Below are 15,906 nucleotides of genomic sequence, written 5' to 3'. Positions count from 1 at the left end.
GTGCTCTCTCTGGTAAATAACATCTTTAAAAAAAAAAAAAAAAAAAAGATGAGGAAATGGTCAAGTGGATCAGTTTCTTACTGTTGCAAGATGAGGTTTTTGTTAAGTGGTTATATTTGACGCAGTTACTATGTTATATTACTTTACTTATATATACTTCTTATATTATTTTAGAAGAGTTTAATTTTTTATTAGAATACTTGAAATGATTTCTCAGTGGGAAAGATGACCTATAAAAACAGCAGGTGATAAATAAACCTCTTGATTGACAAATGAAATACACTCCTGACTTGAACTCATAAGGCTCTTATTTATTAAATATTAGATGGGCATTATGTATCTGGTCAGATACTGTATCATACTGAATTTTTTTAGTAAGCATTTAAATCAATAAAAACTATTCTCAGGACAGATTGTTTTTCCAGAAAGGTAGCTTAATTTAGGAATAGTCCATTTGTTTCTAGAAAGATCTTAGGAAAATAGTTTAAAGGTCATGGTGGGTGTTCACTATTTCTTAGTAATATCTGTTGAGGCTTCTCTATTAGAATGGGTAATCTTGAGCTTTATATCATTACTGTGTATTCTTTACATATTAATAAGATTAAAAATTATTTGACCCAATCTGAGATTAATAGTTTTTCTGTATCAGACATTAGAAGACAAAGGTATATTTAAGAAACAGTGGCACAGATTCAATTAGCTATATTTGGGCAGGCAGCGTGACCCAGTGTTAAATCAACTCCCATTTTATAAATTGTGTAAAGTGTCACGTCTCCTGATAAACTGGAGAAGAGCTGTCGGCAGATGGGGATTTTAGAATGCCTTATTATCAAAGAAGAAGGTGATTTGTAAGGGAATTAATTTTATCTCCCATATTAATTGGTGGTGATTTTTGGAGAATAAGTTTGTTTATTAAAAGAAATTGGCACTTAAAAGAGGCCGAGTCTATCTTTTCCATAGAAGATCTGTTGTCTTAGGATTTTTAGAATCAGTTTTATGCTTACTGACTTTGTAAATTTTAAAAACGAATGCGATCTTATTAGGAATCATCTCTTAGATCAATAATGCCCCAAAAAAGGAGGGAAAGAAAGTAAAACTCAGGCGCTGTTCCACATGTATATTAACTCATTTAATCCACAACACCCCTCGGAGACTTAGGTATTTCTGTTATTCCTCTTTTGTATGTGAGACACCCAAGGCCATAGGTCGAGTAAGCGGCCAAGGTCACGGATCCAGAGCGTGGGCGGAGAGCTAGAATCATACGCCGGCTGTTGGCTCTGGGGCTGTCACTCTTACACATTTTGCAGTATGCCACCTGTTCCCTTCCTCAACTCTTTTTTGAGATTTGTTCTTCTAATCTTTATCTAATTTTTATTTTTGATGTTGTCAATTTAAAAGTATAAAATGCATAGCACAGAAACCACATTCCATGGACACTGCTCTGTTGTTTTAACCAATTTTCATCCAGCGCATGAGGAATGGTGGTGTTTGGTATTCTGGAGCACCTCACTTCATATAAAGTATACAGATGGAACAAACTTGGTAGTATAAATTCTTAAAAGATACATAGGAAATGGGCTAAAGCTTACCAGTTTTTGATTTAATGTAAAGTCTGAAGAAATGAACAGTGAATTCCTTTTAAATATCTCAGGGACACTATACTAGATTCCTATCGATGATAGCATTTTATAATGCAAACCTTTATAAATAAGCTGTTTCTTAATTAGCTGTGGGAGAAGAGACTTTCTGTTAGGATAGCAGTGACCACCTTGATCTGTGCGAGAGGTGGGAGGGGGCAGTTTTGAGAGCTTTCCAGCAGAGAACATTCAAGAGATGATGATTACTAGTCTTTCTGAAGGATATCTTAAACGTAAAATGAAAGGCCTCCCTTCTCATGTCATCAAATGATTCACCTGAAGCTGAGGAGAGACCTAAACACAGGCTTTTGCAGAGAAGGACAGATTAAGATTATACCTTAATCTTAGTGCTATCTCCTTTTCTGCATTCTGAATTAATCTGGAATCCTCAGTGGCTTTCATTTCCTTTTTATTTTTTATATTCTTTATTTTTATTTTTTTTAAAGATTTTATTTATTTATTTGACAGAGAGACACAGTGAGAGAAGGAACACAAGCAAGAGGAGTGAAAGAGGGAGAAGCAGGCCTCCCGCTGAGCAGGGAGCCTGATGCGGGGCTCAGTCCCAGGACTCTGGGATCATGACCTGAGCCAAAGGCAGAGGCTAAATGACTAAGCCACCCAGGCGCCCCTCATTTCCTTTTTAAAAATGACTAATTTTAAATCAGGACTTCTGGCTTTAGTGTGTAAATGACAAATTTCTTGCACCTGGACTGTGTAGCCCCTGGGAATTTCATACTTGGAGGTATTTCCAATTTGGAAAGCCATTTTGCTTCTTCCTCCTATGCCATATACCTTCATTTTCAGCTAGTATTTTTTAGTTTTGCTTTTGGTCTTTGGTTTCAAATCTAAAAAAAATACATATTTTATATAAGCCTAAATATTCTTAAGCATTTAAAAAACCGAATAATACAAATTGCTTTTAACAGTTGTCTTTAGAGTATGACTTGAGGGCTTTGTTGGAACCTTTCTTCACTGAAGCATTATTGTGTGCATACAGAGCTGTTGTGCTAGTCCTGAAGTCATTGGATGAGGAATCTCCAGGGTGTTCCTTAGACTTGAGCTTTGCAGGGGGGAGAAAGTTAATTACCATTCCTTAGACAGGAAACCATAAACACAAATAATGCATTATTACTTGAGTAAATACAAACAATGCACTAAGGAATGGTAATTAACTATATAATTGGATTCATTACGATTAATATAGAATTTAAGAAAAGTTTGTCTGGCTCTATAACCATTCTTAAATTGACCATCACGTAAGTGATTACGACTTTCTGTGAAATCTGATTTGAAATATGGTCACATTGACAGACATCTTATTTTGAAGGAACACTTAAGTGATCTTATCTTTCCCCATATAAAAATAGTTGGATTCTGAAGTGCTTAAGGTTATTTCCTTTGTGATCTATGACTTGTTCATGTGTAGATGATGACACAAAAAGAAATACTGTAAGAGTGGAAGGAACCCTTAACATGCATTAGCGTATCTTTTGTTTTATAAACATAGAACCAACTGAATGACTGTGCTTGACATCTCTCATCCCTCCCCTCTTTAGACCAAAGAGAGTCTACAATATGCATTAGAAACCCTGACTATGAATGGCTGCTCAGTTGAAGATCTAGGATTGGATTTCACTCTGCCAGGGTTTCCCAACATCGAACTGAAAAAAGGAGGAAAGGATATACCAGTCACCATCCACAATTTAGAGGAGTATCTAAGAGTACGTAATTGCGGCGCCCTTCGGGGAGAAGGCCAGTGCGGGGCCGCGGGGCTTCCTGTTGGCCCTGTTCTGGGGGAGAGGGAGAGCGCCTGTCCAGGGAAGCGGTCTCTCCCACCCAGCTGAGACCCTTGGCACCCAGGATCACTTCATCACATCCATTTCTTCAGGCCTTAGCTTCCCGTCTGCACTTGAGAGAATGCGGCCGAGAGTTCAGGAGGCCTCATCATGACCTCAGATTTGCTCTCTTCAAGCTTGAATAACTAATAACATCACATTGTCTTCATTTAAAAGAAATCAGTGAAAAGGAGCCATCACTTGTGTTCTTGCTAAACTGCATTTTGTCTTTCTATCAAAGTAGCTAACTTGATAGAATTCACACACAAGTTTATGGGGGTAGCAAAGACTTTGAGATAATTCATGGTTCTTGACTATATTTGCTAAATTAAGGGAAAACTATTTTGTATTGAAAAATTCTATTTTAAGTTATAACCTATATAGACTTTATTACTACTTTTTGAAAAGTTTTCTTTTGGTTTATTTCTGACCTGACCTAAGTGGGAAGAGCACTGGGCTCAAGATAGAATATCATCTACACCCAGACTTGGGTTTTCCAGCAACCTACAGTGGGATTTTAGGTAGAACCTCTGAAAAATGTTGGCTCTGGTTTTCTCATCTGGTAGAGAAAGAGAGTAGAGGTCCTCAGGTATTAATTTAGTGTCACCACCAGTTCTGTGACTGATACCCACTCCCTTTAATATTCAGAGGACTGTCTGCTCATACTACCTGCTTCTTTTCCTCACTTTGAGAAAGCTGACATTTTAGCCTACTGGTAAATGATGAGTTAACATCCACGTTAAGGTTCTCTGGAAATAATTTGTAATAATGCTTGTGTTTTTGTTTCCATTTCTATCTGAATATGTCCTGTACTTCCTGAATCCAGTGGGTTAGCCAGAGTCACTGATGACTAGATAATGTTGGACCAATAACAGATGCTTTCTGTTACTTTTCAATTTCACATGACTGCATTTCCACAGTTGGCCTTTCTCTAAGTGAAGGTGCACAGCAGAGGAGTTGGCTTCTAAGAACTTATTCAGGATTTAGATCTAAAATTTTCACATTAAGAATTCAAAACACTTAACAGTTGGTAATTGTGAATCTTGAAACATTAGCTTTACTTCTTAACATTTTGTCCTCTTGGGAAACTCTAATCTGCTTCTCATCTGGTAAGGTACTATTCTGTGCCATCGGGATTTTACATAAATGAATTTTAAAAATACACTAAATATAAATGCTCATGGGTTGTTCTGTTTGTTTGTTGTTGTTTTACATTTTCTTATTGGCCAGGCCCCAGGTAGAAGTTGATGGGAGTGATCTTTTATGCAGTTTTCTGAGAGGTATTTTAGAGACTTAATAACTTGTGTTTTGTTTTTTTCTTTTTCATTCTTTTAAGTGATCAGGAAGTATATTTCACTGTACTTTGCCACATACTGAATAGGAAAGAGAAATGAAATCTTGTCACAGTTTCTAAAAGACCTTTCTTTTTGCAGCTGGTTATATTCTGGGCACTAAACGAAGGCGTTTCCAGGCAATTCGATTCCTTCAGAGATGGATTTGAATCCGTCTTCCCACTTAGTCATCTTCAGTACTTCTACCCGGAAGAAGTGAGTAGCTTATGTCTAAAAGAAGGAAATGCGCATTGCTGCATCGCTCCATGTGTATCTGTAGTTGTCTTAGTGGGCTGTCTCTCTGCCATCTAGCTAAAGATTGTTGCAGACAACAAAAACCAAGTGGGCGGGGGTCGTAGGGGTGGTGGGATGGGGGTTGTGGGAGGTTTGGGAAAGATCATTTCCTGAACAAAGAAGAGTATTAAATACAAAGTATGATACAATATAAATGTAAAAATATAACAACTATTAGGGAGTGGCGTCTGTGTGTGAATGGTGAGCACATAGCCTCGTTGTCACTTGACCCTGGGTGCTGCCCGGGGCGGGGGGAATGGGATGCAGGTGTCTGCGGGACTGTGGCTGGCCAGGAGGACCCTGGGTCCACAGTAGTGAAAGTGACACAGAGGAGGGTGCACTTTTTCTTTTTTTAATCTAAACTTCCTGGATTAGGTGAGACATTGCTTTATGATTGGAGTCAGTCCTTGAAGTTTAAGGAAGTGTTGCAAGTACTGTTGAGAAAGGAGGACATGAGCATATGTGCAGTTTTCCAGCCTTCTTAAGTGCAACAAGAGTCTGAAAAACCACTCGCTAGTGATGAGATGGCATAGAAAGGAGCGACAGTTTGGAATCCCTTGTGTTTATTGTTGGAGTGGAAACTTTAGAATACACCCCTATTACCGGCTGAATCCAGCTATCTTTGAATGACTTGGCATTGTAATCTCCTTTACGATTTTTATGTCCACTCTGATTTGCTACTTACTGAAGCAGGTAGTGTACCTGACACTTTGAGGCTATGAGTGTTGCCTGGAATTGAAAGCAGCAAGTGTTGCTCCTGGAATTGAATTTTGGTCCCCACCGCTTAACCGTATGACCTTATCTAGGTCATCGTATCTGATCTGCCTGCCTCATCCGTAAATTGCGATAACCTCCATCTTACTGAACAGGGTGCATAAAGTACCTGACAGTCGGTGACATATAGTAGATACTAAATTTTATATGCCCTGAATTGGATTTTCTCAAGGTACGCAGTCATTCCGCAGATGGACAGTTAACCAGAGAAAAGATGGTTTAATTTGAAACTGATGCTAGATTTTTCAAGGAGACACGAGCACTTCTTTGCTTTCTAATGTGCCCCCTGTGATGGCTCGCTTGGTCCCCTTGCCTCCCCAGCCACCATCTGGCAACCCTCTGCCTCGCTTTACAAAGTGAGCAAGCTGCCCATTTGCTGCATCTCCTTTCTGCTTGCTTCTCCCACTTCTCTCTCCAGCTCAGTAGTCTGGGTCTTGGCTTCCGTTACTGTATACCCTTGTGTTTCTAGGAAACAGGATTTATGATCTGTCCCTGGTTAGAAGTAGATTATCAAGTGAAAGCCTGTAAAGGCGTGAGAAGAGTTAGGAAAACTTAAACCAAGGGTTTATCTTGGGTAAGTTTTGTTGGCGATAAAAGGTTTCTCTAGGACCCAGTCCCTGCAGATGGGCAGGGTACCTGTTAATGCAGCTGAAGAGGAGATGGATTTTATAAATACAGTAGAAGAGCACATTGTATAAAAAGAGGTCCTAGGCAGAACTTTCTGATGCTGAAAATGATATTTTTATTTGGCACATGTAGACCTATATTATATTGGCATACTGCAAAACAACATGTCCTGTGAGTTTTCACTCAGTTATGCAGCTATGTCTGTAGTAATTTGTTACCGTTGTGTAAACACACAGCTGGATCAGCTCTTGTGTGGCAGTAAAGCAGACACTTGGGATGCAAAGACGCTGATGGAATGCTGCAGGCCAGATCATGGTTATACTCATGACAGGTAAGTAGTGGGATCCTCTGGTTTTTTGTCTTAAGGTCAAGAATTTGGTGGTGTGTGTGTGTGTGTGTGTGTGTATGTATACACATTATAAACATTTTCAAATTTGTCTACCTATTTTATTATATTTTTAATTTTTTAAACATTTTTTTTTTTAACTTATTTATTAGAGCATAGGCATGAGCGGGGAGAGGGGCAGGGGGAGAAGCAGGATCCCTGCTCTGCTTGAGGGGCTCGATCCCAGGACCCTAAGATCATGACCTCAGCCGAAGGCAGATGCTTCACCAACGGAGCCACCCAGGCTCCCTAAATTTGTCTGCCTATTTTAAAGGAGAGACTCTGATATTTTGGCCTCATTTCTGTTAAGACCTTAGGACCCAAAGATTTCTTTTTCAAGCACTTCTGCAGAAATGAACAGGGAGGGGGAGAGGAGGGAACACAGGTCTCACCCCATTACGCACTTTTCTGTGTAGTAATACGGAGACATCTGTACAATCCCCGACCAGTCTTACTTGTTACAACATTTGAATTCCAGCTGTGACAACAAAAACCAGTTTGATTTCAGAGTACACTGTAATGTGAATTCATAGATATTCATAGTTAAATTTTTACAGTGTGTAGCTAATTGTGAGAGTCTGCATTGTGGGGTGATTCAAAACTGTATTTTAATATGATGAAATAATTGTGGTTATTTATTTCTGTTGTAGTCGGGCTGTGAAGTTCTTGTTTGAGATTCTCAGTAGTTTTGATAATGAGCAGCAGAGGTTATTTCTCCAGTTTGTGACAGGTAGCCCAAGATTGCCTGTTGGAGGTGGGTATGCCTTTGCTCTGTGGGTATGTGTGTGTGTGTTGGACAGGCAGACAGGCGATACGTCAGTACCAACAGCAGGATATTCTGTACTTACAGGGCCTCTTAGTTACCCTAGTATCATAATGCTTCTAAGTGTTCACCTCGTTTGCAGTATATGAGAGCCATCGCCAGCAGGGAAATTCATAAGGACTGTCTTAAACACACTGAAGTAGGATTGTTGATGAGCATATACTACCTTTCTAGATAAAATTCGGATCTTCAGGCCATTTGAACATTACAAACTCTTAGATGAGAATGGATGAGAATGCACTGTAAAGTCTACTTTCCCAGCAGTGAGTCAGTCCTAACAGGAGTTGAATTGGTACTCTGTTTTAAACCTCAGAAAGCCTAAGGACCTGTTTGCCTCCATATTATGCGAGGGCTTTTTATGGTAAATAAAGCAGATACTAGGCACCATACACTAAACATGTATCGAATGTGTAGATTTAATTGCCAAGCAAGCACGAACGAGCACCTTGTGTGTGTGCTAACCCCATACAGCGAGGCAGTGTGGTGTTTTCTGGTAGGAGTAGCAGAAGGGTGTGTCTGGGACTCCAGGCAGACTCTTCTCCCGGCTAAGAAAATGTTCTCCTCTGAGTTGGCCGTGTGCACCCTGCAAACTTACTAAGTTCCTTGGTCTCTCTTCCTTCCCCTTTCATCAGGCTTCCGGAGTTTGAATCCACCTTTGACAATTGTCCGGAAGACATTCGAATCAACAGAAAACCCCGATGACTTCTTGCCCTCTGTCATGACGTGCGTGAACTATCTTAAGTTGCCGGACTACTCGAGCATTGAGATAATGCGTGAGAAACTGTTGATTGCAGCCAGAGAAGGGCAGCAGTCGTTCCATCTTTCCTGATCACAACGAGAATTGCAGCGTCTGCCTGTTACAGCAAAAGAAAAAAATCATGATTTCTTTTCTAAATGTATCACCTGAGTCAAGGAAACATGTTACGCCTTCTTGTTGTAGGAAAAACGGCTTGCAGATTATACAAGAGACACTTGGTTGATATTCATTAATGGCCCCATGGACTTAAAAGTGATCAGGCCCTAAAACGTTGTTGTGATGAGGTTTCTTTAGCAAGTTCTTGTTTAAATTATCATTTATTTGATGAGTGAAGTTTTTAACTTGCTTTGCTGTGTGAAATTTAAAAAAAAGGGATGTTTTTCCAGGCTGAAACAATAAATGTCGCTGTGCAGTTTAATTCTGGGCTGTGTGTATCCATCGAGCTAAGTCTGCAGTTTTGTTTCCTCCAAAGACAACTCTTGTACATAAGTACAGAAATTCAAGCTCACGTGTATTTGACAAATACGGTCTAGTAGGTTAGCTCTCTGTGCTTTCCACTACCAACCCCCCTCCATTGCCCTCCCTGAGTCCTGTACTGTCTGCAGTCCACACGGTTCTTTTGTATACAGCACTCGCGCTGGTTCCATTCTCGTTAGCCATGGGCTTCTGTTGTGCCATGTTCTCTCTCAAATTAAGATATAATTTAAAACGCATTGAACAGAAATATATTGTCAGTATAACTCAGTCTTTGTAGCTAGGTAGACTTCTCTCATAGCTTAGTTTGAATCCAGCTGTAGGGCATTGCTGGCCTTTTCCCAGTGACACCTTAGGACTGTTTACACGGTGATTCTGGCGACCACAGCAGCCTCTCGACCGAGGCCGGGAAAGCTCGCTCATTTCCTTTTGTAGGTTACAAAGTCTGCACCTCGGGCTGGCCGGGATTTATTATCCTAAGACCAGAGCATTTTGAATTGATGTAACGTTTTAACCAAAATTCGCAGTTTTCATTCCGTTGGAGTAAAAGAATTTTTTTCTCCCTTGTCCTTAATGTTCTAAGTTTTTGTTCAGAGTCTTCTTCCTTCCACACTCCCCTTCCCCTGCCCCCAGTGCTGACTTGGGACAAACAGTTCAGCCTTTGTCTCGGCACCGATAAAAGCACCTGTAAGCAATGCTCTGTCCAGTTGTTTCATGTCCTGATTTCTCAAATCTGCAAGAATCCATCAGGTTAATCTTTTTACCTGAAAATAAATAAAGTTTGCTTCACCTTTTTGTTTTTAGTTCTGTGCTGTATGCATAACTTTCCATCGTGTAGATGTATTTCAGTGCAAGCAAATCGTCACGTCTCCATGATTTGCATCATGGCTGATTTCGCTATTCAAAGAATTTATAATAGCAACTTGAAGAACATAAAACGTGGAAAGAAAATGGGAGGAGATTCCTTCCTAAGATTCAAAATTAAGCCTGTTGCATAAATTTGAGAGAATTTCCATAATTCATCTTTTTGAAAATGAGAGATGAGCTCCTTGTTTTGTTTTTGTTTTGTTTTTTATTGAACTTTGAGAAATCAATTCTCTTTTGTTTTACAGACTGTTTCAAAGTCTTACTTAATTGGTGTAGACACCCCTTTGTTGCCCATCCCTCCACTGAAGAGAAACTTCAGTGGCTTGTTTTATTTCGATGACCTTTTCATTTTTACACTTACATGGCCTTATACGGAGCATCCCCCTCCTCACCGAGAACTTGGGCGGTGACCCCCGTTAAGTGTGATGGAGCTGTCGCAGGAGCTCAGGGGGGCTCTGGCAAGCAAGCAGCTTCACCGTGACGCCCAAGAAGGGAGTTGTGTTTCTGCAGTTCTGACATTGACAGCCTAGGAGCCGAGCAGTGCGATCAAGTGAAGTTTTTGTTAACGAATGAACCGATTTGTTGGAACTGTTCTGATACCTTTTTGCAAACTAAGCACAAAGATTATTGTGTGAACATAGCATTTTGTTCCTCTTTTTTTCTAAGGGTTCTATTGTTAAAATTTAGACCTGTATAAACAAAGCAATGTTTCCTACTAAAATAATCTGTATCTGACATTTTATCCGTAATGTGGCCCTTGGCATATTTGGCCTCATTGATTTTCCACATCAACCAATACATTGGATGGTTTTGAATCAACCTCTGGAGGTTGGTTGTTTCCAAGTCAGTAGTTCACCTGTTTAAATGCTTGTAAAGTCTTTAGCTTCCTCCTTTATGTGTGGGATCCCTTGTTAATTAGGGGCAGGAAGACTCTTCCCATTCTAAAGCAATCTCTCTTGGCAGAGGCCTTAATCTTGCAATGTAGGGAAGAAAGTATATACTTCATTTGCTATTACTCCAGTTTTGCCTTAACTTTATTTGCTTAGTAATCCTGCCAACAAGCACTGATTTCTCGGTATGCTTTGTACACCTAGACGGGTAGTGACTGGGATTTTGTTTTCCTTTAATTTTTGCCGAGATGGAGTCCGATGCTAATCACAGCCAACACCAGCTGTGTGGTGGTGTCGTTTAGACGGTCAGCGGATCTGATCTGCTTTGTACATGAGAACATATTTTTAACTATTTCACTTTAAGAAGGAAGGAAGAGGTAATTAAATGAAATCCCCTCATCCCAGCCCCTCCAAAAAGGGAATTGTGAGTTCTAGGTAGTCTAATCAGGAACAGACACGGAGAGAGTTCTAGATGCCTTAGCCCAACCCAGCAGAAAACTTTCACACAGCTGCTCATTGTGAGGATACAGACTTCTCTCTTCCTGTGCTTCGGCCCTGGTTCCTGCATTTGTAGTGACCGAGAACTTTCTTTGACTTCAGCATCTATGAAGAAGGTAGTATCCCTAAAGCCCCTCTTACCTGCCTTTGGCTGTTGCCGTGACTCGGGGACAGGGCATGAGAGGGGGTGGGGCAGCTGGCTGACTGTGACCAGTCACTTCCTGGTCCAGAGTCACAGCCCTGGGACGTCCTGTGCAGAAAGGCCATAAGGCTGAGGGAGAGGCCCCAGGGTCCACATCCCAGAAAGTAGATCCAGCTCTTGACTTAACACAGTAAGGATTCTCTCGCCAGCAAATTCTAAGTGTGTCTTCCCTCTGGTTGGTTCGTCAGCTGTTGAGGCTATGCTCCTGATTCCTGTCAGTGCTTAGGAACTCAGGAAATGGGAATGTCCCTGATACTCCAGGAAAGCTGTAACTTGAGAAAGGAGACTTGCAGGGGAAAGACATAACCATGCGCTCAGAAGCCAAATCCTCGTGTGGGATTCTGGGTGCCATTGTTCCTTCTCCATTAGCAAAGATTTACTTTTCTTTATCTGAGGCTTTGGTTTTTTGACCCATTTTATTTTCCCTACTGTAATGAGAACGTTCGTTGTTTGGAAATGTCATGCTCTGTATTTCTAATTCTCAGAAATGCTTTTGTATGAGTCTTAGGTTTGACGTTGCAGTAGTTGACATACCCAGTAAAGGATAACCTAGTGACAAATCACTGAAAATGCTTCCTCTGTTACCTCAAAAGAAAAATCCAGACAAAATATAGCATTTATATTTATAGAAAACGGAGGATTGGTTGTTTTCCAAGAACTTCAAGTTAATGCAAGAAAAGTTCTTAACTCTGAAGACTTGTCCTGCATAAAGGAGACATTCTTTACTAAAGGAAGAGGTGGTTTTATTTTTACAACAAGCCTACTCATATTACCAAACCTATAACCGATTGCTGATCTCCTGTAAAGCATTTTTTTTCTCTTCTCTGAAACAGTGATTTATATGAACTGTTGGAATAATGGAACCTCAAACTACAGATGTGTATGTAAAATTGCATAAATGCACTGACTTCCTTCTCCCTGAATATATTTTTAATAAACAGCATTATCCTACATGGTCAATTTTATTAAATTATGCACAACCAGAGGGTTCTTCTGAGAAGTGGTTTGTTGGTATGCGTGGCTTTTGGCAAACTTCCTGTTGTGGTAAGTAACACAGTAATCTTAGCCTTCTTTGGAAGCAGATAGTGCAGAAAGACAGATATATTCAGAAACCTGACCCTAATGCTTGCTCGTTGGTGGTGAGATGTGTGAGGAAGCGGTGCCTTTGGGATCGGGAGATTCCTGACAATGTGCACAGACAACAGAGCCTCCTGGTTGGAACATCACAGTGTCAGTTTTCAGCTTTCATGACCGGCTGCCCCGCCCTTGACAAATGTCCGGATCAGTCTATCTCACTGAAACCGAAAAATAGAATTGATTTAGGGTAGCAAAGGAGCTGGATATATTTTTTAAGAGCGATGACTGAATTGGGGGGTTGGGGCTGCTCTTCTCCAGAGAGCAAGTGAGTGAAGGATATAGATACCATGTACTGATACACAACAGACCTGTCACACCTGTTTACGCACACACACCCACATTCTTCTCTGTTGTCTTGGTCTACCTGCCTAAGGATAAAACCCCATTTTTCCCTTGATGAATCTCTTGGTCTATCAAATGACTTTAAATCACAGATGAAAAGTGCTCCCGAGTCCAAGCTTATCACGAGACTGGCACGTAGGTGAAGTTTGTAACCAATGCCAAGCTGTCCGTTACAGAATCTGGTGGGGGTAAGGAACGTCGTCTGGTAGCATCACATTTTTGGTTGCTGTAACTCCATGAATTGATGTTGGTAGGTTAATGGGTTAAATAGAAGTCTTAAGTCTTAATGGCAGTTGTTGGGTCAGTATTCCGGTAGGAAGCACACAGTGTCCCTTCAGACCCACTTGAGACGGGTGCTTTTGTGTGTGTGGGGGGGTGGGGGCTGCTATTCTCACAACTTGGGTGCTTCGTTGAAGCCCCAACATTTTTTTCTCGTCCTCAGCCAGGATAGTAACCTCCCCGCCATCTGGTCTGTGTTCCCTCCACCCCCACTTCCTGGGCAGAGGACAAAAGACAGGGCTGGAGCCCGGAAAGGTTGCCTCTGCCGGGCACTGCAGGGGTGGGGGCAGGCCCCTGATCCCCCAAATGTGTATTTGGTCCCCAAGAATTTGCCTTGGGACCCCAGATGACCTTGATAGACACGGAAGGTGTTGGTATCTCAAACCTGTTTTGGCTTCAAGACCCAGGCTCACCTGGATGGTGGCTCTCTCCCTGGGAATTCTGTTTCCGGAATAGATGCTATCCTACATCGAAACCTTCATTAGGACACTATATTAAGAATTTTTATTTTATCAAAAAAATTCATACCAAGGACTATGTGGGCTGAAAACAGTCGAGGTTGCTAAAGGGAGAGCTCAGTGTTTACGGAGTTTAATGTTCCGTGGGTAGTCGCCACAGGGACGCGGTGCTTTGAAACGATTGTCTAAGATTAACCGTGATGAAGGCTCAATGCACTCCGGTGGGTGTTCACTTCCTAATATGAAGGAATTTGGGCCTTTTGTTAAGACTAGTTCTTCCAGCCAGTTCTCACTGCCAAAGCAAGTCCTGACACCACCGTGGAACAGAACATACAGCTCTTAGAATCCACGCACAGTTGCCGACGTCACGATACCCTGCCCAGAGCTGTGTAAAGGGCTTGGTGAGAACGATGCTGCGGCCCAGAAAGAGCCCTAACCCTCCTCCAGGGGAGAGTCAGGACCCGGAACCACACCCTAGTCTCAGCAGGGCTCCACTCAGTTGAGTCATCCAAGGCCGGTTTTAATGTTAATATGCTCACAGTCTTGGGTATGATTCTTTGAATTGTCTTCCAGAGTTCTCGACAAAGACAAAGACATTGTAGGCATTTGAGTTGGCAAGACTCTCCCTAGGGGAGGGGCTACTGCAGAGCGCTCAGCCTGGCCCCTGGCTCCAAATGTCAGTAGCTGTCCAGTCATTGTCACAAGTCAGAATGCCCTCTCACGCTTTCAGAGATCCCAAATAATGGGGTCTGGTTCTCCCAGCTGAGAAACGGTGACCATGTGTGGCAGCTTTGGGGAAGCATTCAGATTTTATGTTCAGTGGTTAATTGTAGTAACTAACAAATCAAAACTTTGTGGAACTTCCAAGCAGGCATAAGACAGGGATCCGAAGAGGAAAAAAATTATTTAGTCAGAAAAAGCCACAATTGTGTCCTCCCCCTTTCTGCACACACACTACATATCTCTTCCCCCCCCTTGCGTTCTTGGGAGGACATCACCTTCCTTACTGTTCTGACATTCAGCTTAAATGAGAATTTTCACATTCCTGGAAAGAAGATTTCCTCTTTTTTCTTTAAAATACAACTAACCTTAAGAGAATTCTGGAAATGTCATTACAATTGTCCCTTTTCCAAATTAAAAACGGCCTTCACTAAATCCGTTGAGAAAAGTTCAGTAGTTCCAACTGATGTTGGAGGATGATAAGTAAATATCCATGCCAGTGTTTTCAACTAGAACTACTTACTCAAAACAAGTTGGTCTCTGCATTATGGGCTAATGGGATGGGCAAAACAGGCTTGCTTTCCTCCATGGACAATTTGGTGCTGTAACTGATTCGTTTGCTCCCATTGTCCTGATGCATAACATTCCAGATGGATGGAGACAAGATGAAATCCATTTCCTCCCCAAACATTAAATGGTGTTTTGACAAACAGAAGTAAAACTTCTGACTTTGATGGTCTTTCCAGCATACCATTTTTCTTACCCATCTCACCATAGCCATGGAGATGGGCGGGAGTGGGATGGGGAAACTCTTCAATCACTGATCAGTTTGACATTCACCACAAAGCAAATGAATTTAAAGGGATAGATAGAGAGATAGATAAATGATAGATGGATAGATAGATGATAGGTAGATAGGTGGATAGGTTTTAAACCATTGTTTTCTCTTCACAGGGAGATTCCAGTAGGCTCTCATGGTCACTGAAGTGTACTACAAACACTGTCGTGTGATGTGTGCAGCGCTCCCACTTTACCATCTGCAGGAGATGCCATACCTCCAGTCTTCCCATTTCCGGTGGCTGGCTCTGTGGCTGGCATGCAAGTAGTCACTGAAGGAAAGAGGAGTTCTACATTTGCATTGTTTCCTCTTTGCCAGTTAGTTTGCCTAATCTGTGTTTGCTCTTTGACTTCAAGGACTTTAAGGCCAAGTAGAAAGTAAAATGGAACCAAAACAATTATATATACAGTTAAGTTGCTGAACTATGTGCGTTTGTAAGAAGCCAAAGAAGAGGGGTGCCTGGGTGGCTCAGTCGGTTAAGCATTTGCCTTTGGCTCAGGTCATGATCCCAGGGTCCTGGGATCGAGCCCCACATCGGGCTCCCTGTTCGGCGGGGAGTCTGCTTCTCCCTCTCCTCCCGACTCGTGTGCTCTCTTACTATCTCTGTCTCTCTATCTTTCTCTCAAATCAATCAATCAACCAACCAATCAATCCAAAGAAGAGTTAGGGTCATCAACAGTCAGAATTACACCTACTCAGAAGAACTACCTCTTCACGTCACCACTCGCTACCACCAAG

At 41.5% G+C, this 15,906-nt stretch overlaps 1 protein-coding gene across 2 annotated transcripts in view; it reads left to right on the top strand.

Annotated features, from left to right (window-relative positions):
- Positions 1 to 8,881, top strand: part of TRIP12 (thyroid hormone receptor interactor 12) — a 140,041-nt gene extending 131,160 nt beyond the window's left edge. For both annotated transcript variants that reach the window (XM_021682990.2, XM_044913769.1), the window contains 5 exons: positions 3,194 to 3,358; positions 4,906 to 5,019; positions 6,735 to 6,829; positions 7,534 to 7,637; positions 8,339 to 8,881. In XM_021682990.2, coding sequence (XP_021538665.1) covers positions 3,194 to 3,358; positions 4,906 to 5,019; positions 6,735 to 6,829; positions 7,534 to 7,637; positions 8,339 to 8,535 — 675 coding nt within the window. In that variant the 3' untranslated portion in view covers positions 8,536 to 8,881. The remainder of the gene's footprint in view (positions 1 to 3,193; positions 3,359 to 4,905; positions 5,020 to 6,734; positions 6,830 to 7,533; positions 7,638 to 8,338) is intronic.
- The last annotated feature ends 7,025 nt before the right edge of the window (positions 8,882 to 15,906 follow it).

The sequence above is a fragment of the Neomonachus schauinslandi genome, chromosome 3, assembly GCF_002201575.2.
Source record: "Neomonachus schauinslandi chromosome 3, ASM220157v2, whole genome shotgun sequence".
Taxonomy (NCBI): domain Eukaryota; kingdom Metazoa; phylum Chordata; class Mammalia; order Carnivora; family Phocidae; genus Neomonachus; species Neomonachus schauinslandi.
This window is presented reverse-complemented; position numbering and strand designations above follow the sequence as displayed.